The sequence below is a fragment of the Sphaeramia orbicularis genome, chromosome 21 (assembly GCF_902148855.1).
Source record: "Sphaeramia orbicularis chromosome 21, fSphaOr1.1, whole genome shotgun sequence".
NCBI lineage: Eukaryota > Metazoa > Chordata > Actinopteri > Kurtiformes > Apogonidae > Sphaeramia > Sphaeramia orbicularis.
The window spans coordinates 34,017,710-34,045,126 of NC_043977.1; the positions used below are offsets into that span (position 1 = coordinate 34,017,710).

The window sequence follows — 27,417 nt, forward strand, 5'->3', positions numbered from 1 at the left end:
CATTACATTTTAATAATTAAGGTAAAATACAGATTCTCAGCTTTTCAGCAGCATTAGATGTGTCTTTTTTGGACGTTCAGATGCTCCGTAGTGAACATGGAAACGCTGAAACCAACAGAACTATGTAATTTGATGAACAACAGAGGTTGTAGAAACACTGTAGACACTTTTTACATTCAGTTAATGATATATTTTTCTGAAAAAGTCACTTTTGCTTCACTTTTTCTGTTTTGACATACTAACCTTTGAATTTACTCTGAGCTATTATGAACATTTGCTTGATAAGTCAATTAAATAATGGAAAATGCCTGATTTTCACAAAAAATGCAAAATACAGAGGATAATATCATAATAAATGGTGATAAATCACTTAGTAATGGTTAAATGTGAATCACAGATCATTTGTACGTCACCGCAAAATTATTTGTAGGTCTTTAAGGGTTAACACATCTTTAAAGGTTGTTAGGATACAAATATAGTCAAGGAAAAATTAATGAGACCCCCCCTTGTTTTCTTCAATTTCGTGTTCATTTTAATGCCTGGTACAACTAAAGATGCATTTGTTTGGACAAATATAATGAGAACAACAAAAATAGCTCATAAGACTTTTATTTCAGAGCTGATATCTAGCCATTTTCCATGTTTTCTTGATAATAACTAAAATCACTTCAGTTCTTACATCAATAGCCATGGCATTGTACGACCAAAAACAATGCTTTTAGGCATTCCATGTTTTCTTTTCTGTCTGTTTTTGTCACATGATACACACAGGAGTTGGTACTTGATTGCATAACCATTGTTTTTGACAACTTTTGATGGTCTAATCATTTTTTCTGCGACTGTATACTGTGGAAGCAATACATTAATCTTTTAAAATAAAACCACTCTGCCTAATATAATAATATAACTGCTCAGCTTCATTCCAGAAAGAATTATTTGTTTCATCTAAGTTGCTTTTGAGGAATCATAATGAAGTTGACAAACCTGAGAGGCAGCCCAATAATCACCTTTAACATTATATGACCTTTAAAAATTTGGCCTTTAATGAAATCAATGAAGGGTTATAAAAACAAGCATTCAAAATGAAAAGTCTATATGCTGTCATGTTTAACAGTTCTTTGTGTGGAATGTTTTACACAGTGGTTGTTTTCATAGACATCTCAGCTGTCAGTTGTTTTCTCAGGAGATTTGTGCAAACTGTCCTACATTTTTTCTGTAGCTTTCAGTAGCTCCACTAGCCTGAAAGACATTTGGGAAGTGTTTGAGAAAGGCAGACAGTCTTTACATAAACTCCCAGGTGTGCCTCTGGCTTAACATAATATAAATGGAAGACTTATCCTTTGAGTACAGCTCAGTTATTCAACCATCCTTAGGCTTTATAAATTCATTCAGCCGCTCCTTTTGAATGTTACCATCACCACATACTGTGTATCAATAAAAAATCTTGCCTGATAATGGCGTATACCTGATTTTGTCTGTTCCTGCTTAGTGTGACTTCTCTACCGGCTGCTTTGAAGGATGCTTTGCCTCTTTGAAGTCTCTCCTTGTGGCTCAAAATGGAATAACATCCACTCCGACACCAGATGATGTCATCGCTTGTGCGGGATTTATTGCTTTATTACATCTGAATTTTCATATTAATAAGATACACACAGGCACATTTAAATGACTTGACATTCAGATGATAATAGAAATGAAGTCCACTCATGTTTATGCACAGTAACTACGATATAAAGCACGTAAAAAGGATAGAATGATATGAATGGTTTAATGCTGCTTGTGCTGCAGGAGGAAAGTATTACAGCTATATTCTGTACTATTGTATTATTATTGTACTATATTACTGATCTGTGTATTTATCTGTAAATATAATCAGACCTTCCATGACCAGTCACTCTTCATGTGTCCTGATATGTGGTAACAACACAGTCTTCTTACTGTGACATGTTGCAGAGATGAACACAAGGATCATACAGCAATAAGGTGCATGTATTTATAGAGTGAGCACTCAAACATAATTGTATCCACCTCTTCATGTCACCACAGGCCATCCAAGCTGGTGGTTGGGTGCTCAGTTTATTGAGTCAGAACATCCAAATGCAGGCAAAATACCATAACTTCACCTCATTGTCCTTTCACTGTCCGTTCACCAGAACAGCATGATGCGTGTTAAGTGGTGACACACTTTATGCGAGCTTCAGAGCACCCATGAAGGTGCCTTCTCCATCTAAAGACACGTTGGCCGTGGGACGAGGGATCAGCAGCTCCAAGTGGTCCCCAACCTCTAGTTTCACAATACCTGAAGGGATGCAATTTGACAGCTCACACCCTCAACTTGAATGTTTTTTTTTTTTCTGTCACAAACACATATCATCAGTGCCAAACAAGACACACATGCAGAAGCTTCATGTAGGCACACACACACACACACACACACACACACACACACACACACACACACACACACACACACATGCACACACACACACACACACACACACACATGCACACACACTATCAAGGGCATGGCTAAAGAGAAACAGGCTGGCTGACCTTCTGTAAGAGTAGTTGTAAAGAGCATGAAGACTGCTTGACATTAACAATAACACACTCTCACCTCCTGTGTAGCAGGTGTTGAAAGGGTATTCGAGGCTCATGTTCTGGATGCAGCGGAACAGGACCACATGCGGAGCCTCATTTCCCACGACATTCCTTTTCCACCTTATCACCACATGACCCATAGCAAAAAATGTCCTGTCTGTGTAGTAGACCTGAGTCCAAAGATACAGGGTAAGCTCTGATAAACATAACAACATATGCATATTATAACAATACAGGTGAGTGATACTGCATGTGTGCATTTAATATTGATGAATAATCTGTCAATAATTTCGATTTATTATTTATACGACCCTTACACTGCATACTTAGGGAGAGCACACCCATTTTTCTGTACTGTATGGAAACACCTCCTTTGGCCAATCTGGAGATTCGCACATAGATCATTAGCACCTCCCTGTGGAAAAACTGTGAAATTACAATAATCTGACCAACATACCTGGCTGTAAACAAAGTAGTATCCTGCCTGTCTGACCAACATTTTGTTCCCATCTTCCTCCAGAGCAGAGCCTCTTATCAAACCAGTCTGCCAGGGAATACCTGTGTGCTGCTCTGCGTCAAAATCTGATGTGAGATAAAACAAATTAAACATGTAAAACCATGTGGACAGATTTTAACAGGATTTGTTTGCTTCACTCTAGTGTGTTGCCACCTGCTGTATGTACTTACATGATTAAATACACATTAGGGTAAGGTTTATTTTCATTGTGTTATAATGAATGTAGTTACAAAAACAATCTGTAATTGTAAAATAAATCAATCAAATAAACCACGTCACAACTGAGACTGAGCGCACTATACCTTTATTGAAAGTTTTCCCATTGCTGTTTGCCAGAAACTGCAGACACGGCTGAGAAACTGGGATTAAACATAGGACAAACTGGTCAATACTTAATTTACTGTTTTCACTTTTTTCATCCTAGGGTTTTGTGGTTCTGCTGACATCGTCTGTCATCCTAAAGATTGCATTAGAAGCAGAAAATAGCAACTAATAAGTGCATGCTCTCCCATATGGACCACTGTGTCTTACCAAATGTTTCTGATTCAGACGGAACCATTCTCCCTTTCCTGATCCTGGATGTGTTTTCAGACTCAGGCATGTGCAGGGACACTTGGGCACTACTTCTGCCACTCATGTGGTCATTCTGCACAGATATAATACAGTTTTTAAATATATTTAATAAGCAATGAAAACTCAATATCTCATACAGTCATGGAAAAAATTATTAGACCATCAAAAGTCATCAAAAACAATGGTTATGCAATCCAGTACTAACTCCTGTGTGTATCATGTGACTAAAACATAGAAAAAAACCCATGAAATTCCTAAATGCTGTTTTTGGCAGTACAATGCCATAGATATTGATGTAAGAACTGAAGTGATTTTGGTTATTATCAAGAAAACATGAAAAATGGATACATATCAGCTCTGAAATGAAAGTCTCATGAGCTATTTTTGTTGTTATCATTATATTTGTCCAAACAAATGTACCTTTAGTTGTACCAGGCAGTAAAATAAACAAGAAATTGAAGAAAACAAGGGGTGGCCTAATTATTTCTTCTGCAACTATATTTGTATTCTACCAACATTTAAAGATGTGTTAACCCTTAAAGACCTACAAATAATTTTGCGTTGACATACAAATGATCTGTGATTCACATTTAACCCTTACTAAGTGATTTATCACCATTTATTATGATATTATCCTCTGTATTTTGCATTTGTTGTGAAAATCAGGCATTTTCCATTATTTAATTGACTTATCAAGCAGATGTTCATAAAAGCTCAGAGTAAATTCAAAGGTTAGTATGTCAAAACAGAAAAACTGAAGCAAAAGTGACTTTTTCAGAAAAATATATCATTAACTGAATGTAAAAAGTGTCTGCAGTGTGTCTACAACCTCTGTTGTTTATCAAATGGCTGAACATCAGCTCTGAAATTAAAGCCTTATAAGCTATTTTTGTTGTTATCATTATATTTGTCCAAACAAACGCACCTTTAGTTGTACCAGGCATTAAAATCAACAAGAAATTGAAGAAAACAAGGGGTGGTCTAATAATTTTTTCCGCAACTGTATATCCCGACTGTCCCCAGTTGGCTCTCACCTGGCTTCTGTGCCTGACCTCTTGCCCTTCTTTCTTGCAACAGAAGTCTGACTTTAACCCCTCTAGCTCAGCTTGGACAGCCACCAGTTTGTACAAGGACAAAGCTGAGAGAGAGGAAGAGGTGACGGCAGCGAGCATCAGCAGGAAAACTGGCCAGGACAGTCTCCCTTCACCTGTACTTCTTCCAGTTCCAGGCCCCACACTTGCCAAAGCTGCCATCGCAGGTTTCTGACAACCTTCTGAAATCTCAAACTTGTAGCATGACCTCATATCACACTTCAACAGCACCTCTCCGACCCCTCCTCACAGGCTCTGACTAGAAGTGGATTTTTGTTTTAGTCACCAGTGTCTGCCACTCAAGCATTCAGTATTACCTTAATTCCTGCCTAGGAGCTCCACAAAGTTCCTTAGCTCTCGTTTTTGTCCTTCAGTAGCCGGTTCCACTTTAAACTGAGATACTACGCAGATGAATAAAGTACAAAGAAGGGCAAAACAGCTTCCCCTCTAATGTTCCGCTCAGCTAACCACCCTCTGCTTCCTGCCTGACCAGCAGCCCTGTCAAATCTCTCTCTCCTTCTCTTCATCTCCCTGCTTTGAAACGATTAGAAACATATCAGCCCCTGTGAATTCCACCAAATCTCCCACATAACAGATAGAGAAAGGGCACAGGAAGGACTGTCTGGGCAGGATGAGACGAGATGAGTGACAGCCTGGTAGGGAAATATGGTGGGTGGAAGAATGTATATTGAAAGCAAAACATTAGAATTTGACAGCCTGATCAGCCGATGTGAAAGAAGGAAGTGCATAAAAATACCTCAACTTAATACTTGAACATAACTTGGCAAAATAAAACGAACTGTTATTCCCAGAATTTATAAACCGACAGCCATAGTCAAACCTAATTCAGTGTATTTAGATCTTAACTGTTTGTTTTCAGAAGCATGCTTGCAACTCAAAACGAAAAAATCCAAGACCATATATATGTATCAATTTATTGCATGTTACAGTACAGAAAATAGAAAGTGAAAATGTGTGCTTACAAAAGAAGTTGACGTTCTGAAATAGAAAAGAAACAGAACTCTTAAAATGGAAAAGCACTCAAACCGACAGGCTTTATACTTGAGATAAAGATGAATCATTCAGATGTCTGCTGTTCACAAGTACGTCTTCAATGTGGAGTCACTCGCAGTAAACAATAAACGTTCACAAACACTGTGCAGGTTCATTGCAGGACCCCCCACCCCCCAACACTCAACATAATCACATGCCAGTTTGCAAATTCCAAATTATGCCAAAAAACTTCCCCTCTGTAGTCAACCATTTTCATTATTCTATTCACAATCATGAGAACATATAAAAATATGTTCAATAGTGCATTTGTACAACACGGAGCTACTGATAAAATGACCAGACATTCAGTTTGATTGGATGTTTTTTCAGCAAAAGGATCTTGGACAATAACAGGATAAAGCAAAAAACCCATGTGCTATTTGTTATGGATTCAGACCAGCCACCAAAACAAGTAAGCATGTGAATGACACCCTCTTTCTACATTTTATGAATAGGATAACGTGCAAACTATCAGCAGAACAGCTGTAAACTCTCCTGAATGTAGACTGCACAATGTGCCTGTATATTTAGGTGGGATGAATGACACTTGAAACAAAAACTGGTTGATCTACCTCAGATTATGAAGTCAATATAATACAAAAAACTTTCAAACTGTCTAGTGTCACAGGTGAAAAAAGTCACACAAAAGACTATCTATACATTATTTTTTATCTTATAAAGCACACTTGTTAATTTAAGCCCACAATTTACATTCATAGTAACCTTGGACCATTTTTCAAGATGTGAACTGACACAAACATATTTGATCTTTTGGTGTTCAATACATTTCATTTAATGTACTGTTTACAGACAGTATTAAGTATGGCTAAGGAAATCTGTCATCAAATGGCTTTAATACCACTGCAGTGCAGTGTGCTGCACTTTGAAAGCAAGAGCAGATAACAGTGTTTTAATTGTCAGGCTCTGCTCCACCCCCTGGAAGACATGCAGGAAAGGTTAATTAGCTCATTAAAAGCCCTCCAAGAGAGTAAAGCCATTGTGCCACATAAGCATGGGGTGAGACAAGAAACTAGAATCCCCAAATTAACAATTACAACGCCTGGGATAATAGAAACAAATAATCACAATACCTTATTTTAATTCTTAAAGGATGATCTCTGGGATTGACTTGCCTGAATTTGTTACGTTACTGAACATGTCTGGCAGCTGTTGTTTGGTAAGGAGCTATTCCTCAGAGTGTCTATTAATGATAATCAAACATTGGTTTGGATTCTTCATCTTATAACCCCATTATTGTACTGTCCAAAGAGCAACAGAAAGTTCACTGAGCCCATTTAATTAAATATACTTCACACTAAAAACATTGCATTTTATCCTGCATTTGATAGATGAGTTATGTTAGATAGGAACCTCAGCACAAGAAATAACTGTAGTGATAAACAGCTCTTCTAATATTCATATTTCCAACAGTGTATTACACTATTGCAGCAAAACACACTGACCAAATCCTCCTTACCAAACAGTACTGGAGCCAAACTGGTTCAGTAGCTACCCTAGCCCATGATGGGGGCCTTTACATGTAATAATGGAGAATGTTTTTCTGTTTGTAACTTATTCCAATGGCTTAGAAGCAAAAAGAAAACCAAAAGCTTGAGGACAACTCATTTGGAATGAGGAAAAGTAAAAAATACATGTCAAGGTTGTCTTACTGGCCACTTTGCCCAGCCAACATGTTTTGTGGCTGAATCTAAATATTCACCACACACAGAGCACACATTTGATGCTTTTGTGCCAAATACAATTTCATGGGTATATATATATATATATATAAATAGATATATTAATCACTACAATGTCATTACATGCCAAGCATCTGCAAGTCCTCCATATTAATGATTCTCCATACAGGGGAAGGGAAAACACATCCTTAAGCTCTTCTAAGTATTGCTCAAAAATATAAGCCTAAATAACTCAACATGTTATAATCTGAACAAAAAAGTGCTTTATGAACAAAAGATATATATACAGTATAGGCTTACATACAGTGTCTTTTTTTAAATTTGTATATCACTTCACTTCCAGTAGTTATTAAATTTTACTGAAATACTGCATGTCCTCAAAAGGCCGTATACAATGACTAAATGTTTCACTTTTAGTTCCTTTCGTTGGATTCACTACAGCCAATCATTTGCAGGTGTGAAATGTCTTGCAGTATGGGCATGATTACTCTGGCTTCATTCATAAAAGGTCATGCATTCATAGCTGCAACACTAAAACCCATGTAGACAATGTCATCCTCTCAAAAATTTTGAAGTCTTTTTTTAACAAATATGTTAATTTTACAGAAAGAAGTAAAAAGAGTGAAATAAAATTAAAATTCCAGACAAATGCATAAAAAATTTACATTCTTCCAAAAAAATCCACCCAGTTGATTCAGTGATTTCACTTTTCCAACTCTTATTCTGTGGTCAACAGGCAGTCTCTGACCATCTTTTTTTAGATAATAGTGACACTAGCAGAAGGCTGAGCACTCTCCTCATGGGCATGGCTTTTCAGGAGGTCTTTCATGAACTGCTCTAAAGCAGCAAAGTAGCCCTGACACTGCCATGTGTCGTTGTGTGTACCCTCTGGAAAGATGGCCAGGCGTTTAGTCCGTGCAGGGGATAGCTCATACAGTTGCTTCATCATGACTGGGGGGATGAGCTGGTCAGAAAGACCAGACACAAACAGAGAGGGCATGCGACACTGCACCACCTGCCGGTACGACAGAAACTGATTCCTATAGCACCACAGGGGTAGGAGGCGCATGGGCAAGAAGGAGAATAGTGTTGCTGCCATGTGGGGGATGCTGAGGAAGGTGTTTTCAACGATAATCGCTGCTACACGATGAGGGTTGACTGAAGCCAAACGCACAGCCACAGCACCCCCTAATGAGCGACCAAACAGTACCACCTTTGTCTTGTCCAGATCGGGACGTGTCATAACATAGTCCAGTGTGGCTTCTGCATCCAGGTACAACCCATCCTCACTAGGTTCACCCTCACTCTTTCCATATCCTCTGTAGTCCACGAGCACAACATTGGCTTTCAGATTTACCAGCATCAGCAGGGCATTCGGCACCCTGTGACCAATATTACCAGCATTACCATGGAAATAAAGGATAGTGGGTGGAGCAGAGGAAGTGGGGCTGCTTTGATTGCCAGGCGTCACTCCAGGTGGTGTATCCCCTCCTGTGTAGCGAAGCAGGATGAGGTTGAGCTTCACACCATCCTTGGTGCGAATGTACACATTCTCATGTGGAATTCCTGTTGGCATGGGAACATAAAGGCGGGAAGAGGAGGGCTGGTCGGGAAAATAGAGGAGCACATCCTGAAATTTGTAAAGGATGCCTGCCACAGATGCAAGAATAAGAGCCAAGAGGAAGAATCCACCGTAGAGGTGGAAGGTGAGGATGAGGGCCAGTAGAGAGACACGACATGCACCCCAAGACCAGGAAGCCAAAGTCAGGGTACAACGTTCCATAGCCCCCCACAGCCTCCAGGGCTTCTCCATGGCTTCACAGGAGCTGAGTCACTCAACACAAACTCTGCAAACACAGAGGACCAAAAATGAAAAGGGCTTGAGAAGACTATGGAGAAAGAAAAAAACGCTAGTCATTAGACATTGGTACCATTCTCTATGCCTTAAGACAAACGATTAAATATTTAGAAATATAATCTATTCAAATGTATAAGCAGGAGTATTGTAAGATAACAATTTCACATGAATTGCATTAATTTTTGATAAATATCATACAATGCCCTGTTAAGCTAGCTGCAGGTATGTTTACTGACAACAGAAAGAAATATACAACTTCTTACTTCTACCACATTTACATAGAATTTTCGTTTGTTTTGAGCGAATCCCTTCTGCTCAGAAAACACAGTAGCCTACAATACAAATCAGATTAAATGCGGGCCAAAATACTGAAGAAAGTCTCCAGAGTGCATTTTGGAGCAAATATGCATTACTGGGGTTCTGTCGTCACCTCTGGTCATTCTGCTGCTTTCAGGGTGTGGGGTGAGTTAAGGTGAGGCTACACGGACAATAATGTGAACATACGGATTAACAAAATGTTGTCATTGCGCAAAATAGGGGTATACGTTTAATAATTTACCAAGTGCGTCTTCTTGATTTGATGTACTATGGTGACGGTTTCTAATAACGCTCAACTAACCTAAGGAGAGCAGTTAGCGGTAGGTTAGCTAGCAAACGTAGCCTGTCACCTCAGCTACGACGATGCTCTACCCTAATCGCAGAAATTATTTGCCATAACCCGATCTAAAAACCTGATTGAAACAAATTTTAAGTTGACGTATCTTAGCTCAGTATCCAGCATTAGCGATCATTTGCTCTACTTAGCATCTGGCTACCTATTCCGTGGATGGTTACCTACTGTTAGCAAGGCGGCTACATACTTACCCTTCTCTCATTTTAGCTCCTGAGTTGCATTATCTTTAACTAAAACAACAACACAGAGACAGCACAATCACTGCCAGGCGGCTCTGTGGCAGATATCTAAATTCGGAAGATATAAGCAGTAAAAACGTGCGACACCCGACTGTGAGCATGAACCGGCGAGAGTAGCTAATCTACACAGCTGGTTAGCATTAGTGGTGTCGCTGAAATAATGTCCGTGTCACGCCCAAACCAGAATAAAGGTTCCGCTCAAACCTTCTGATTATCTATGTCAACAAGACCCAGTGCGTTTAATTACGATAATAAAAACCAAAGCCATAAATACCAATATCTCATTAATAAATGATTTTCAACACGATGCAGTGGGAGACTATTGCAGTGGTTTGATGTGAAGTTTACCATTGAGTGTGTTATATGATTTTTGCCCACAAGATGCTGCTCTTAGAGAAGATATAGTCAAGAAAATGCAATGGTTGGAGACTGTTTAACAAAATATTGGAAGACCCCAGTTGATGTAACTTGCAAGATTTTTCTACATCAGTTTTACCAAATGTCATATTATGCTGCAGGGGAGCATGACAGTTATTCATGCTTAAAAATACAGGAAGTTATTTTTTCTCCTGTGTGTTTGGTGTTGCAAAAGTAGTCTACAGGAATCATAGCAGACACATAAAACGGAAGTGGAAGATCAGTAGCTCTCAGAGACAAAGCCTGTTTAATTTATTGATCAGAGGATGATCTAAAGTAGATCCAATTGAACTGAGTGACAGCTCTGGTCTGACAAGTGGAAAACAGTAATAAAAGTGTGTCTGCTCTGTTGTTGCAGTCAGAATTGATACATCTCACAGCTCACAAACCGTAGATGTGACAGTGATAACACTGGGGGCTACATGCAGGATGCTGAATGAAAGGGTACAAATGTGAACTTTCACACAATTTTCCTCTCAGTTCCTGTTTACTCTGGAGAATGACTCTAAGTGAGATTTAAAGAGCTCTAAGTGGTACATATAAAATCAACAAAATAAATAAACGAGACACAACTTCTGCAGCCTAATGATGTACTAGTAGCAGCACTGACTTTTCATGTCATCATAGTTTTCATTAATTCAAGTGATAAGGAGACAAAAAGGCTTTTAAAATACACATTATTATATTATTGATGTGCCTCTTGCTTAGTTGTCTATCGGCATTGCTGTATTTAACATCTTGGTCACACTCAGTGTGACCTTGGAGGAGGCAGACAGATTATGTGCAGTCTAGCACAGCTGTTGGCCGTTCAGCTCTGTCCTTGAGGTTGGTTGATTTGATTCTGTGGTGCTAAGGTGCACAGAAACCCTCAGCTGGAGCATGATGTTCTGTTCTTTTTGTGGATAAAAAAAGCATCATGCCAAGATTAAAAGTATGTTAAGATAGTATACTCTTGAAATGTGGTCAGCATATGAAAGCATTAAGGTTACTATGTATGCATTGATGTTGAAGTATAAATGCTATTATATCCAACATTTGCCTTTCAGAATCACACATGATCACGTGCAACAAGAGGGCTGTTGCACTGTTGCTTGGATTCAAACAAAAAATGGCTCTCAAGGTTTTGGTTTATGAGCAGATATTTTTTAGATTATATTTATTATCATTTTTGTTGAAAAGCACTTTGTTTAAATATTTTGAAGCAAATCATCTATAAGTAAAAGATTAACTTTATGATCATCTCCAATTTCATGTTTTGTTTTGGTTGTAGTAGCCTGCTCTCATGTCCTTTCATGTCATGTCTGGCCATCTCAAATGATTTAAGCCAGCTCAAATTTAAGCAGCTAGTTCTTTATTATGCTTCTGCTTTATTCAGTTCAATTCAACTTTATTTATAGAGCACATTTCATGCACAAGGCAGACTCAGTGTGCTTCACAACAGGTATATAACATAAAATATGGATATGAAAACAAACAACATTAGAAAAAGGGAATGTCATTGAATATTCTGTGGGTACTTAGGGAGAATTCTGAGATTACTTTGCATCCCTTCCTCTAGTTTTGAAATTGACAATTTTACTGTCTTTATTATAAATTATTATTATCTGACCATATCACTGACTAAATCTTTACATATATGACTACACATACACTACACATATGGTGAGGACTCTCCCTTGTCCTTGTGTAATTCCATTCCTGATGGAATTACAACCCTAAAACCATCTGAACTTTTAAACAGGGTGAGACAAGCCAGATGTCCTCATTTCATAGGTCAGGTTTACACTTCAGTGATTAAAAGCTTAAACTGGTTGTCACAAAGACTGGCATACGAGGCCACACACACACACACACACACACACACACACACACACACACACACACACACACACACACACCAACGTATAGTCTTTGGTCTGTAGGGGTTTGAGTTATAATAGATTCAGTTTATAACAGACTGACAGCTGGCAAGTTCATTCTCACTTATCTTCAACTCAATTACATTTGACATGTCAGTCAAACATTTATTATATACACACTTAGGCACACACAAACAAACTTACATGCACGCTTATTTCCACACTGCGGCTCCAGTCTCTTATCCCGCGACTCAATTACTTGAGATATAGCACCATAAACAGCTGGAGGGCCTCAGCTCAATAATACAGAGTCAGCTTCTATAGGATGACTAGTGACAGTGATGACCTGGCTGCGAATGTCATATCATCCGGCCAAAGGGCATACTTATCACTCACCTCACGCTATCTGCCCAATGGCCTCCGAGGGACAATAGAGCAGCAGGGTATAATTGTACAGCGAACCAAGGTCTCCACTGATAAAATGAGAAATAGCACTCAGCTTTTTTGCAGAAGCTAAGCTATTGATTCATATTGATTTTTCTGTCAATAGCTGGTACAGTGACTTCGCCTCTTAATGTTTAAGAGTTACTTTAATTGCATTTTTGCTATGCCTTTGTGAAAGACACAGTTGCTCTCATCTGACATGAGCATGAGAGATGCCTTTTTGAATTGCAAGTCAGTGAATGCCATGCACTACGTGATAGATGTGGTGTCCATGGCTACAATGTAAATGTGTTGTCACCTTGGAGACAGAGCATTGCTTGGAGTTGAAGAGAACAGCTACAGAACATAATGGAAACTCTTAATTTTAATCCCATTGGACTACCTTTTTGTGTTTTTATATATTCATAAATATATATTGTATTAGCCGCTGCAAGTCTTGTGTTTGTATTCTTGTGTCCACCACAATGGTTTAATGGGATTGTACATTGTACCGTGATGGCCTAATCAGCTAAGTGAAATGGTCAAGCCCACCTGGTGTTGTGAGCATTGCGGCAAAGTGTGCCTTACATGCTATGCCTTTAAGGAATAAATTGGGTAGAAATTGCTGCGTGTCTCAGGCAGCAATTAAAAGACCTCCTGCAGTGAAGATGCAGACATTTAACAAAGACTACATTATCCATATTTCCCATGCAAATGAACCTTGTGTCACAACTATGATGATATCTATCATTTTAATTAACCTGCAGATATAGGTTTTTGTGAATGCACGTTCGTGTGTGTCAGGTTGACGTTGAACTGTGGGATATGTCACTATAAAGGGTAGGATTTGGAGGCTAAAAAAATGAACCACACTAAACTAGAGTCATTCCTTCATGTAATAAAAAGGGAACTATGATATGAATGTGTTATAAGTAGTATATAATGATTTCTTAATTGAGTTGGATATGAGATAAGGTCCTGGACTTTGTGAAATGAGCTGAGTCCAACTATCAATCCTTCACAGGACCTAATGCTTTCTATTCATATCCCTCATTATGGCACTTAGTGTACTCACCAAAATACATGGGGCATTTTAGGGTGAATGGTGTGATAATGGCAGCATTTTTAGTGTGTGAATGATGTTATCGAAACCATCATTAATCTCCTGGTCTTTGGCTAACCTACTCTGATGGTCAGGATAGATAATTAGCACTTAGTCATTATTTCAGAAATAAAGATGAAAGCATGACTTATAGAAATCCTCTTTGGCTCTCAAGACCATTTAATAGTCTCCATAGTGGCAGCATCACATACCAAATTAAGAAATTTGAGAGGCGTGATATGGTTTAAAGGATTCATTTGAGATAACTGCAACCACCAGGCTTCAACTGAAAATAATAGGTAGACATCTGGGGAAGTATGCACTGTATGTTTGCCTTCTGAGGGTTTAGAGCTAGTTAGACAAAACAGTTTCATTCTGATGTAGACAGGAAGTAATTAGCTTACGAATAAAGGAAGCAGCGAGAGCCTGCATCTCTAAATCTTTATTATTAACATGTTATGGTTTAGCCACAAAGGAAATAGAAATGTAAAAATAAAAAGTTTTGGATCGAGGGGGAATTACATTATGTAAACATTTCTTTACAAGACCGAAGATTTCTTGGAATCTCTGTACTTTGCCTGGAAACCTTATAAAGTTTACAAGACAACACTACAGCTGGATGTTGCAGCCTCAGTGGACATTTTTAAGGGGCATCTTAAGATGCACCTTTATTCTATTGCTTTTATGGTTATTCCTTGATTTTAGTGGGTATTTTAGAATTTTATATTTTATATTTTTGCACTTTGTATTCTTTTTGTTTGTTGCTGTATTTTGTTTTTTAATCTGTTAAGCATTTTGTATTTTTTTTTTTTTTTGTGCTTTGCTGTCTTGTATTCTTTAGATCTATAATACACTTTGTGAGGTTTCTCTGTGATAAGTGCTATATAAATACATTTTACTTACTTTTTACTCGTTCATCAAGTAACGTTTCTGAACTGAATTGTGGGTTGTAAACTAAAACACTTATGTATGAATTTATTATGGATTTTTTGGTAACTTTATTGAAAGAAAGCGACTGCATCCCTACAAAATAAACTACTGCAAAAAACAGGAGACCACTAACCAGTTATAAATATGTGTTTGAGTAAAATTACATTTATTAGTTAAATAAAAGTCTTGTCATGTGGATCTGGCTTTCAGCATTTTCAAATATTCAGTAATGTAAATGAAACAAAGTTGTTGCAATACTAAGAGCAAGAGTAAAAGAAAGAAAAACAGTTATCATTTACCTTTGCTTTGAAACAGAATAGAAACATGGGTGTCCTTAATTTACATCATAAATAGCCTTATGGTTGAATCCCATGGGACCTTATCTCAGAAAAATACATAGACTGAGCGACTACACATCAGAAAATTTCAGAAGTGATGTCATTGCCACTGTCTCAATGTCTCAATGTGTCTGCAGCATCAATATGACCAGACTTTTAGTTATTTTCACCTCTTTTAATAGTTTTTCACATCACTCACGAGGTGAAACGTGTGGAGGCAATGGCTGGTAAGGTGTTGGGGGCTGTTGGTGTAGTTTATCACATGGAACAAGAGATGCAGTCCACTGAGTCATTTCACACAAAATGTAAAATTGGAAAAGAGATTTTAATATCAATGATGATTTACTCAGTTAAATAAGGCGTAAATAAAAAATAAAATAAAAATAGAAGTGTCTTTGAGTACTTAGAAAAGCGCTATATAAAATCAATGTATTATTATTATTATTATTATTATTATTATTAATAATAATAATAATAATAATAATAATAATAATAATAATAATAATAATAATAATAATAATAATAATAATAAAAATATCTTTAATAGACAAACATCATCTGTGTTGTTGATGGCAAGAATTTGAGTGGACACACACAGATAAATTTATGGATATGAACACAGAGCTAGAGACTGACTCATGTGTATGTCACAAATAACACAACCTCAACCTCACTAGGTAGCATATGACACCTGACATTTATTGACACTAGCTAAATCAATTTCTATGTTAACGACTGTCTCAGTTGACAGTTTGTCCACCAATTTCTATGTAACTGAGTTGTTATAGCCATAAAACTCCTTATGTTCCTCAGTCCATCGCTTTTTCAGACTCAGACTCAGCTTTATTGTCATTCGATCAATGGTACATGATAGAACGAAATATAATTACCCAGGTTTTGGTTTTGTGGCACAGAAAATAAAAGAATAAAATATAAAATAAAATATATAAAAGGTAAATAGGGTAAAATAAAAACAACTATAAAATATGCAAAAAAAAAAAAAGAGTAAAAATAATAATAAAATAACTTCTTAACCCATAAAGACCCAAACATCCAGGATCGACCAAAATCATCTACTGATGTAAGATGTTTAGTAACTTCTGAACCACTAAACCTATTAATATGTATAAATAATTGATGTAAAATACAGTTATTCATCTTTTCATGGTCGTCAGATATGACCCATTTGGACTCTCAGAGGCTCTGTAGTGAACATAGAACCACTTGCATCTTCTACAACATTGATTCACCAGTAAAACCCATGGAGTTTGTTAAATGACAGTGGATGGACACACTTGGTTTATGTTCAGTTATTGTTATTTTTGCTGAGGAAGTTACTTTTTCTTCAGTTTCCTTTGTTTTTGATATAATAACCCTCAACTTTAATCTGAGCTTTTATGAACATCTACATGATCACTAAATGAAACATAGGAAAATAACTGATTTTCACTGAAAAAAAATGCAAATTAAAGTAGTTGATATTACAGTAAATGATGATAAATCACTTAAGAAAGGTTGAATATTGAGGGAAAAATCATTTGGGAGCTGCCACAAAAGTAGCACTGGGTCTTTGTGGGTTAATATGTACAAAATTTCACACTATATAGCAGTAGTACAGTTAAAGTGATGGCACACGTAGCAGCAACATAAGCAACAATGACATAAAGTGGCATTTGTGACTTGGCAGCATCATGGTTCTGTGAAGGTGTGTGGTGGTCTATGGTCTGTGGTCTATGGAGGCAGTGTATGGGGTATGGTGTATGGGGGTGGAGCAGTTCAGCAGTCTGACTACATCCGGGTAGAAGCTGTTTTTCAGTCTGGCTCAAGGTTATTATCGTTAACGAAAACTAACGAAATGACGAACATGAGAATTGAAAAAACACTTTCGTTAACTGAAATAAATAAAAACTATAATTAAAAGAAAAAAACGAAAACTAACCGAAACTTTATTGTGTGCTTATAAAACTAACTAAAACAAATAAAAATTATGGATAAAATTCCCTGAGTTTTCGTTTTTTGTCAATGGATTCATATGAAATCGATTTATTTCCCTCAAGCAATTTTAGCTGCTGGCACCATATGATATTTAACGGTCCGTCACTTCTTGTCACTTGTGGTTTATAGTCGCCTTTTCATCCCCTCTCTACCTGGAAACATGGAGACTAAAGTTGGGAGAAAGCAGCAGAGTCCTGTCTGGGATTTATTTGAATATGACGGAGAAGAAGAGAAAAGATATATAAAAAAAACTAAAACTAAACTAAAACTAAGCATTTAGAAAATAACGAAAACTAATAAAAACCAGCAAACCTGCTCTAAAAACGAATTAAAACTAACTGAATTAGAGAAAAAAAAAAAAAACGTCAAATCTAAATAAAACTAAAGTATAATGAACTAGAAGCACTCGGAGAGTGCAGACCTCCGCCAAGGCTGATCAGTGGCCCCCCCGTGGCCCCCCCGTGGGCCCCCCCACGCCAAGGAGGTTATGTTTTTGCCAGGGTTTGTTTGTTTGTCTGTCTGTTTGTCTGTCCATTAGTGTGCAACATAACTCAAAAAGTTATGTACAGATTTTGATGAAATTTTCAGGGTTTGTTGGAAATGGGCCCCCCCACCCCCGATCACCACCAAAATTTAATCATTTCTTCCTTATCCCATTTCCAACAAACCCTGAAAATTTCATCAAAATCTGTCCATAACTTTTTGAGTTATGTTGCACACTAACGGACAGACAAACAAACCCTGGCAAAAACATAACCTCCTTGGCGGAGGTAAAAATCCCAAACTATTATAACCTTGGTTTGGATGTTTTTGCCCAGATGCAGTGCAGCCTCCTTCCAGGGGGTGGGGGGATGAACAGTTTGTGCACAGGGTGGGTGGGGTCATGGAGGATGCAGGTGGCTCTCTCCCCACATCTGGTGATGTAAAAGTCTCTTATGGGTGGTAAGCTGCACCCGATGGTCCTCTATGCAGACTTAATCACCCTCTGCAGCACCTCTGCACTTTCTGCCACAGTGCAGCCACCGGGGCTCACTGTGCAAAACTGTAGCAACATTGTACAACACAAGCTCCCACAGTCGGCTGCAGCAAATGATCAACTGTCAGCACAATACACAGTCCAGCACAAATTTCATGAGAGAACACATGCACACACAAATGTACATATTGAACCTTTAAGTATTACTTGACCTCAGCTGTCAGGCACTGTTACCTTGTTATCATTCTTACCACATCTTCATCATCATCATTATTAACCTCTGAAAAAGTGATAGTTATGCAGCCAACTTGGGTCCTGAGCACCTGAATAACCACAGTAAACCCCTCTGAAGGACATTCATTTTTAAAGGAGGTGCAACCATCGAAAAAAGTGTTAGCAGCAAACTCCATTTAAAAAGGTGTAATATCAAGGGCATGCTGTAATTACAATGTGTTCAGTTTAGCCAGTGGAGACTTTGGTCTCTGCAGAGGAGTAGAATCCACTGTCCTTGAAAAATTCAGCCACATTGTGTGAGTAAAGTGAGGTGGTTTCTAAAGGTAGTTTGACTGTATGAATTTGAGTGCGTTTAGGGTCATGTAGATAGCTGCAAATTCACTCAGTTTAGAGAAAGCTTAGTCACTTTGCGGAGGTCAGTCAGAGCAGTAATAACTGATGGTTAGAGTTGTTTTGGAAGATCACCCCTGACTGAGCTGATACAGAAGGACATGTAGACTGTGGTCGCCAAGAGAAACAGACAAGGTTGTGGTCCAGATTAAAGGTTACTGTTTTATCCTGTGGGGACGGAAAGGCCATCTTTCATTTCTCATTTAATACGTGTGTGTATGTGTACAAAAAAAAATATGGGTTTATGTGAGTATGAGCATGTTAGTTGACTGAAAAATAATACAGTAGATTAGGAATTTTTGTAAACCTAGTTAATACTCATAGTTTTAAAATAAGCATTTAGTGTGTTCTAATAAGACAGAGGCTACATCTTTAGATCACAACACACTTTAAGAGCTTAAAATTAAAGATAAAGTCGGATGATGGTTACTTTTGTAAAGGTTAATTATTGTTGTACAGTCACACAACCTGTAAGTGTGTGTTCACTTCATGTCTGTATTGTAATATTAGATTAAGCCTTAAAGACTTATAGACTTGTTTTCATGGTGGTGATTTATCACAATTTATTAGTATTTTATAGTTTTGTTGTTTTTTCTTTCAACAATTTTAAGTATTTCCCTCTGCATTTTGCATTTTGCAGTGAAAATCAGGTTTGTTTTCCTATATTAAGTTACTGATCATGTAGATGTCCATAAAAGCTTATATCACAACAGAGAAAACTGAGGAAAAAGGGATTTTTTCAGCAAAATGTATCATTAATTGAACATCAAAACGAGTGCCTACAACCACTGTAACTTGTCAAATATGAGTTTTAGTAGTGATTCTGTGTTGCAGAAGATGATGGTGTTTCCATGTTTGCTACAGAGCCTCTGAACATCCAAAAAACAAAAAAAGACAAAGCTGAGAAACTGCATTTTACCTGAAATATTTACATTTATTGATAGTAGTAGAGGTTCAAAGGTTTTTAGATCAGTAAATGTTTTTGGCTGCTGGTGACTGTTAAGGTCTTTGAGGATTAAAGTTTGGATTTCACTACAGAATAGAACAGAACATTTCCTTCTCTGTTCCATCCTTCCTCTCTGTAAAAGGACTATCGCTTTAAATAATTACCATGTGACTTGCGAGCTGCACTTTGAATACAGTTCCCCAAAAATACATTACAACCTAAAAATAACAATCACCTAAGTTTAAACAAATTCATCTTACATTTTCTTTTGGTAGTGCACCATATCACTGACAGAAAACTAAGCTTCTTGTGATGCAAGTGGTAGGGCAATGTGCTGATACATCAGTGTTTGTCAGCAGGTCATGCTCTAAACACATCCTGCAGCGCTGTGTTGTCATTAAGAGAAATAGCACGGCTGGGGGCAAATAAGGCTTCAAGCAACAAACACTGCTTATTAGATATCGCAGGCTTTCCAATTATCAGCCCACTTGCAAACTTCTCGTAAACACATCGGATAGAGTTACCGGAGCTGCCATTCATTTGTCCAAGAAAACAGGAATCGCATTAATCAATCAATCAATCTTTATTTATATAGCACTTTTCATATGGTGCTTTACATTTACAACCCCCCCCCCCCCACACACACACACACACACACACACACACACACATAAAATGACTGACTGAGCACGGGAGGACCAGAAAGTAAAAATTTTAAATTAAAAAAGTGAACACATTAAGTTGCAAATCAATAGGTACATGATTTGGTAGTTATTCATCTAATGTAACCTACAGTATTTTGCCATATATAAGGAAAGAAAAATAATGACTGTGAGAGTGGGGACCAGAGAGGAAGTAAGATTATAAGTCGAGCCAACATACAAGTCCATGTCGAGATAAACGTACTGTATCTCCCTTTTTTTCAGTCATATGACCCTGTAGTAAGTCAGTGTAATAGGCATTGCTCAGGGAGCCTTGTGATTTAAAGACACGAGTTTAGACCCGCGAATGTGGACAATATATCACTGCCTCTCGTCCTCGTCAACCCCCTTTATCGCCGCACTTGGCTTTTTAGTTGTTGTCTATTTCCAACAATTTATCCCTCTTGTCTCTGCTTTCTTTCTGTTGCCCTCTCCCACACACAAACAGAGGCAGACACTCATTCCCAGTCACCTCCCCTTCTCACCCCTGAGGCCCACACAATAAGAGCTTAATGAAAAGGTACTGTACACTAGTGGCTGTGTGTTGGGGAGATATCCTTAAATGTCAGCGTTAATTGAAGGATTCAGCAGAGAACATGCTCTGCGCTCAACGTATGCATTGCGATGACAGTCCGTGATGCCTGGATGAATGAGTTACAGCTTATTTGTCCTCTTTTCTCATGTATAGGAGACTGTGTAAGTGTGTGTTCACCATCCTGCAGTATATAGTGTCAGTTCATGCCATTGATTTATGTCTTCCAGGCTGTAGTTCTTCAGGTCCCTGGCTTGATTATAGGGTTTCACTACATCTACAGCCATGACCCTGCTGTGACCCCATAAATTAGCTCCAGCACAAGATGAAATGGGCTCACAAAAATCAGACGTTGCCGATCTTCTTGAGCTGATTGATTTAACTACTGTCATAATTCCAGTATATCATTTATTCTCCTCTTCTTCTATCCTTCCAACTAGTCAAGCATCTCTATGGTGCAATGCATCACAGCTCCAGCGAGCCTATAGTGGGATGACGAGGATTGATGTTCTTCCATGCATCATTGCTCAGAGGTTGTGTTTAATGTTTTACAGTGGTAGTTTACATGCTTGATGGAAAAGAGTTGAAAAAGTGGATTATGTTGTCCCTGTCTTAATCTCGTCTGATGAAACTATGATACACTGGGCACTTTCTCATACTCTACTAGTACACAGAGACACAGTAGACAGATGCAGCGCAGAATTTATCACTTTAGACCTTTTCTTGAACTTTACTCTGTCTGTGGCAGATATTTACAGAGCCACACAGAGAGGGGCATGACTGATGGAGAGAGAGGGATAAATGCCCAAGATAGAAAAGAGGATGTTGTTTAGCAGTGAAGGAGGTCATGACTAGTGTGTGTTGTGACTTTGATTGTAGAGGAGGCACACCTTCTTCATATCAGTGCTGCTTTCATGGAGTAGTTAGCCGAGCTGCGAATAGGCAAATAACACAGTTTACAATGACACAGTCTTTACATTCAGCATGCCCCAGGTTAATTGAATTTACAGTGGCACATCTGTGCTGTGATCAGAAGTAGAGCAAGCACCACAGGGAGAGAGGGAGAGATTCACACGTGACTAGTAGACTGCAGAGTGTGTCTGCAAAGTCATCTGAGGTCGGCCCGTCTGTGTGATGAGATAGATGATGCAGAGTAAGAGCTTAAGTAGAGAACTGCACAGTGTCACACAGGCTCATGCACCGAACATACCACCTTATATGTCTGATTAGAAAGGCCTCACCTACTCCGTTTCTCGCATACTTGGAGGAAGTTAGATTGGACTAAGGATTATAGCTGTATACCAGTGACTGTCCTTTTCCTTTGTATTTCATTCTCACTCTTGGATTTGTTCTACCTGTCTTTCTCTTGCAATGGTGTGTTGTATGTTGCTGCGGTCAACTGTGAAATTTCCCCATAGTGGGATCAATAAAGGCTTATCTTATCTTATCTTATCTTATCTTATCTTATCTTATCTTATCTTATCTTATCTTATCTTATCTTATCTTATCTTATCTTATCTTATCTTGTCTCGTCTCATCTCAACTTATCTTATCTTATCTTATCTTATCTTATCTTATCTTATCTTATCTTATCTTATCTTATCTTATCTGCCCCTCTTTCTTTAACCCTTTCATGTATACTGGTCACTACAGCGGACAGCTATTCTACAGCTGTTTTCTTATATATTCATGGATTTAAAAAAAAAACAAAAAACATATCTTTATTAAAGTTTTAACACATTCCATATCTTTTCTGACATGAATTGGTAACATTGTGTAGATCTCCCCTGAGTATAAACCCCCCAGAATCACAAGCCCCCCCCCCCCCCCCCCCATAGTTTTGACACAATTTTTCAGTAAATACATGTTTCTTTGTTTCAAAAATTTAACACATGGTGTCCAAGTGGACATTTTTGCAACTACATGAAAAAAAGGTTCATAAAAACATTTTATTTATTATTATTATTATTAGTAGTAGTATTATGTTTTTTTAAAAAATTTTTAACTTTATTTTTTACATTTTTTAAATATTATTTATTTATTTATTATTATTATTATTATTATTATTATTATTATTATTATTATTATTATTATTATTATTATTTTTTTTTTTTTTTTATTAGAAAATTTTCAATCACATTGTTTTTTCATGCCTAAAGAGGAATAAAAACATTCAGGAAAAAAATCTTGATTAAGGTTCTTACAATTTGTGCATGAAAGGGTTAAGTAAGGACTTGCTAGTTAATTAATTAATTAGTTATTACACACATCTTAGCCTTTGTTTCTGTGTTTTTGTGTTTAAACGGAACTGAAAACCCCAAAATAAAATATAAAAAAAAGAAAGGCCACCTGAAGCACCCACAACTGAAGAATGGATCGATATCATACAGGACATTTACGTTCTGGAGAAGCTGACATTTAGTTTTAAGGGTCAAAAGGAATCTTTTTTCACTATTTGGTCAAAATGGACAAGCTATATAAAACCAATAATTGAGGTGAATTAAATATATCGGTTATGTGAAAACATTCACATGATATATATTTCTGTTCAGGTTAGTGTCAACATACACACCTTAATGTGTCTTATCTTGATGATGAAGAAGCGGAGCAAGCCCTCCCCTCCCGCACACTTGTTATTTTTGTTCTATATAATACTAAAAAACTTGGATTAGCGTCACTCTTTTGTTCACATTGGAGGTGTGGACATTGAATTGTATCCGAAAGGGAAGTTTTGTATGATCTGCTACTCCGAATAAACAAAGAATGAAAAAAAACAACAAAAAAACAACAACAAACAAACCTGTAGTTGAAAAGGTGAAAGGTGGTAAAGGAGGACATAAGTTAAATGTTGAAAAAAAAAAACATAATTAAGTTGGGTGAATAATAAAAGAGCAACAAAAAAGAAATGATTGTAAACTAAGTCCTTGTAGTTGATATATTCTGTCAGGTCAAACCCATTTTTCTTGGTGATCAGATTTGCAGTCACGCAGTAAGACTGTGATGACATGAGTAAGACAGAGAATGGAGGGAAGAAATTGGTATGGACCGCCGTGATTAGCCCTGTGAGCTGTGTTTAAACACAGTGACAGAGAGTGCTTGGTTATGTTCTAAGGCTCAGCATACTAACACTCCAGGAAGAAGAGAGGCGGAGAAGGAAGAAGTGATGAGGCTGGGGGATTGGAGCAGAGCTGTACTGGCCTCCCTCCAGCCCCATCCCAGGCACAATCTGTGTAGTAGCTGTATGTTTATTCCAGTGAACACACCACTCACACAGGATGAGAGGTGACTGGATATCAGCACTGGAAGCAGCTCAGATTCCATGTTAGCCAGGATTTGACTTCAGTCCCAGTTCTTCAAAGGCAGCATGATGCTTTTTTTTTTTTTTTCCCACTTTCCTATTGGATCCAGGGGAAGACATATCCCTTTCATCAGGAGGTGCTTTTCTTAGACAGCACAGATTAGCAAGAGCCAAATGCATTTAGAAATGCCAGGCTCATTTTCCTTACACACACGTGGAGTCTTTACCATACTTTACATTAATAATGGTAAATTCAAGGTTTTCTATATATTTGCATGTTAAACAGAACATATGAAAATTTTATGTAAGCTCAGATCAGATGAGAAATGTGAGAAATAATGCAAAAGCTCTGTGCAGGTGCAGATATGCATTAGTTAAACATTATTTATAAGTCAGTAAAATTGGATGAAAACAGAACTCAGAGGTGACAGGAACAGAGAGTGATAAATAATAGTATGGGTCCATTTCAGGTTGTTGTTGACTGTAGGGGTGTTTAGTGACAAAAACCCTTCAGGCTTGTCCTCAGCTCTCTCTGCTGGAGTGTGGAGTTGTGGTCTCAGCCCTGGAGTTCCTGTAAATCCTGCCTTCTGCTGTTTACACTAGAGCTATAGCTGATGTTACAGGGGTCTGCTCCCTCCATCTGGAGCAAACAGGCCCATGGGTTGAACATGAGTTTAATATTGTACATCTTTACATTTTCCAGATATCTGTGTAGATTTTTAAAACCCAACACAATAAAATAAGATAAAAAAAAAACAAACAAAAAACAAAAAAACAAAAAAAAGTGTGGAATTACATGCAAAACACAATACAAATAAAAGCGTCCCATCAGCCCCTGTGTCATATTATCAGTGTCTTTATGAAATTTATTACAGATTGCTGGTTACTGATGGGATGTTACAGTGGCAGAATCCAGAAGAAAACATAGCACAATGACATTTTACAGCAGGACAAAGAAAAATTATGGAATGGACTTAAGTTGTTCACTTCTTTAACAACATTTAAAAAAAATGCCTTAAGTGTAAAATCCTTCAGGAATATTAAGTTGAGATGATGTTTTTGTTGTTGATTTTTTTTTGTTATTATGTGAATGCTGGATGCAGTACACATTTAATTTAATGAAAGCAGTGCATCAGGTGAAAAGGATAGGCAAAAAATAAGCTTTTGCCTTTAGCCTATTTGGTTTTTGGTTTTTATGTTTATTATAATTATTGTACTAAGTGCAATGATTGATGCACAAACCAAATAAACAATTCATTCATGCATTCGTTCAATAACATTCCAGAAATGAATGTATCACAGTGAGATTTCAAACCATAATCAACCAATATTACTAATATTACTAATATTACTAAAGGGATTTTCCTCTGAACACATTTTCTCAGTGATTGTAGCTGGTTAGGGTGGCACAGCGGTGCAGCGGATAGCACTGTCACCTCACAGCAAGAACATCCTAGGTTTGATTCCAACACTAGAGAGTTTTCTATGTGGAGTTTGTATGTTCTCGCTGTGTTTGTGTGGGTTCTCTCCTGCCACCATCCAAATACATGCACTAATACAATCTTTTCCAAATGGAGGTACGCGTACCTCCATGGGTACATGGAAGAAGCCCAGGGGGTACTTTACATTTTTGGGGAAAAATACATTAAATGCAAAGTATATATGAGTATAAATATAAAAATTAAAATGAAGTATAATAAGTAAATAAGTCATCATGTACTGAATGCAAAATAAATAATGAGAAGTAATGCTGACATATAAAACACAATAAATACATTCATATAATACAACTGACTCGTAGTTTTATTGTCAATCATCTTGTTTAGGGTTTGGAGACATTTTAACATTTTTCAGTGTAAATCATGTTTTTTTCCTTATATTTAATTGACAGATCATGTGGATGTTTATTACAACTCAGAGTAAATTCAATCTTATTATTTTGCAACAGAAAACTGAAAAAAAAGTGACTTTTTCAGCAAATATATCAATGAATGAATGTAAAAACAAGCCTCTCCAACCACTGTCACTGATCCGACTCCATGGGTTTTACTGGTGAATCAATGTTGTAGAAGATGATGGTGTTTCCACGGTAACTACGGAGCCTCTGAACGTCCAAATGGGTCATATCTGATGACCATGAAAAGATGACAAACTACATTTTACACAGATTATTTACATGTATTGATAGGATGAGTGGATCAACAGTTATTAAACATTAGAGGTGAATAGATGCTTTTGGTCACCGGTGGCTGTTTGGGTCTTTATGAATTCATACAGTAAAAATAACCTAATTCTTAAAACTCCCAGGTATGGTATTTATATCTTAAAAAAGCTCTTTATGTTACTAGTAAACACTAAAACATTGATAATGCTGTTTTTTTTTTTTTAAACAAACACATGTATTTGTGAACTCTACCATGTATTTGTATTCTGTATGTTTACTTACCAGGGCAAAAGCTGCCTTCTCTGACAGGCCATTTCCTTTGAAGCTGGAGGCAGGGTGAACACACAACTCTGAATCGAGCACTGGGAATATATAGGTCAGGAATCCGGGATCATGGATATGGGAATGGGCAGTGTCCTTGGGAAAGTGAGCTGTTCTGATAAGAAGCTCAGGGATTCCTGGAATGGAAATAGGGTGATCCAATCGATAAAGAGTGTAAAACCCTGAGGCGGAGCAGGGGGTGGTGCAGGGTGGTGTGGGAGGTTGGACGGCATGATGGTATCACCATGATTGTTCTAACATGTCTTGATTCCCGTGGCCATTTGTGCATTCTGTTGTATTCTACCAGATTCTTGTTATAACCTGCTACTATAACACCACCAACCATCCCTAACACATGTAAGACTGTAAAAAAGAACAATTCCTGGATATTTTGAGTGTTCAAAGTCATTTGCTGAATAATTCTGTAATAACTTCTGTGCTGAGCTGCTACCTTCTAGGCAAGCATTAGTTAGATTCATTTCTCTA

The 27,417-nt window shown here is 37.5% G+C and overlaps 2 protein-coding genes across 2 annotated transcripts; both read right to left on the bottom strand.

Annotated features, from left to right (window-relative positions):
* Positions 1–1,591: 1,591 nt before the first annotated feature.
* Positions 1,592–5,306, bottom strand: tnfsf13b (TNF superfamily member 13b). Its single transcript, XM_030124777.1, has 6 exons — positions 4,726–5,306; positions 3,650–3,764; positions 3,421–3,477; positions 3,059–3,183; positions 2,618–2,771; positions 1,592–2,299 (listed from the first exon to the last, which is right to left on the bottom strand). The coding sequence occupies exons 1-6, from the start codon at positions 4,993–4,995 to the stop codon at positions 2,187–2,189; spliced, it is 834 nt and encodes a 277-aa protein (XP_029980637.1). The 5' UTR covers positions 4,996–5,306; the 3' UTR covers positions 1,592–2,186.
* Positions 5,307–5,703: 397 nt separating this feature from the next.
* abhd13 (abhydrolase domain containing 13) lies at positions 5,704–10,451 on the bottom strand. The gene is made up of 2 exons (XM_030124775.1): positions 10,258–10,451; positions 5,704–9,382 (listed from the first exon to the last, which is right to left on the bottom strand). Exon 2 carries the CDS (start codon positions 9,346–9,348, stop codon positions 8,293–8,295), a length of 1,056 nt encoding a protein of 351 aa, XP_029980635.1. The 5' UTR covers positions 9,349–9,382; positions 10,258–10,451; the 3' UTR covers positions 5,704–8,292.
* Between the last annotated feature and the right edge of the window lie 16,966 nt (positions 10,452–27,417).

What these genes read in the sequence shown, in the direction of transcription:
- tnfsf13b (XM_030124777.1), bottom strand. Translation starts at nt 4,995, where the DNA reads ATGAGGTCATGCTACAAGTTTGAGATTTCAGAAGGTTGTCAGAAACCT. An exon ending in GTCTGAATCAGAAACATTTG is followed by an intron (nt 3,478 to 3,649) that starts GTAAGACACAGT and finishes GTTTAATCCCAG; the next exon opens with TTTCTCAGCCGTGTCTGCAG. An exon ending in ACTACTTTGTTTACAGCCAG is followed by an intron (nt 2,772 to 3,058) that starts GTATGTTGGTCA and finishes CTTTGGACTCAG; the next exon opens with GTCTACTACACAGACAGGAC.
- abhd13 (XM_030124775.1), bottom strand. Translation starts at nt 9,348, where the DNA reads ATGGAGAAGCCCTGGAGGCTGTGGGGGGCTATGGAACGTTGTACCCTG.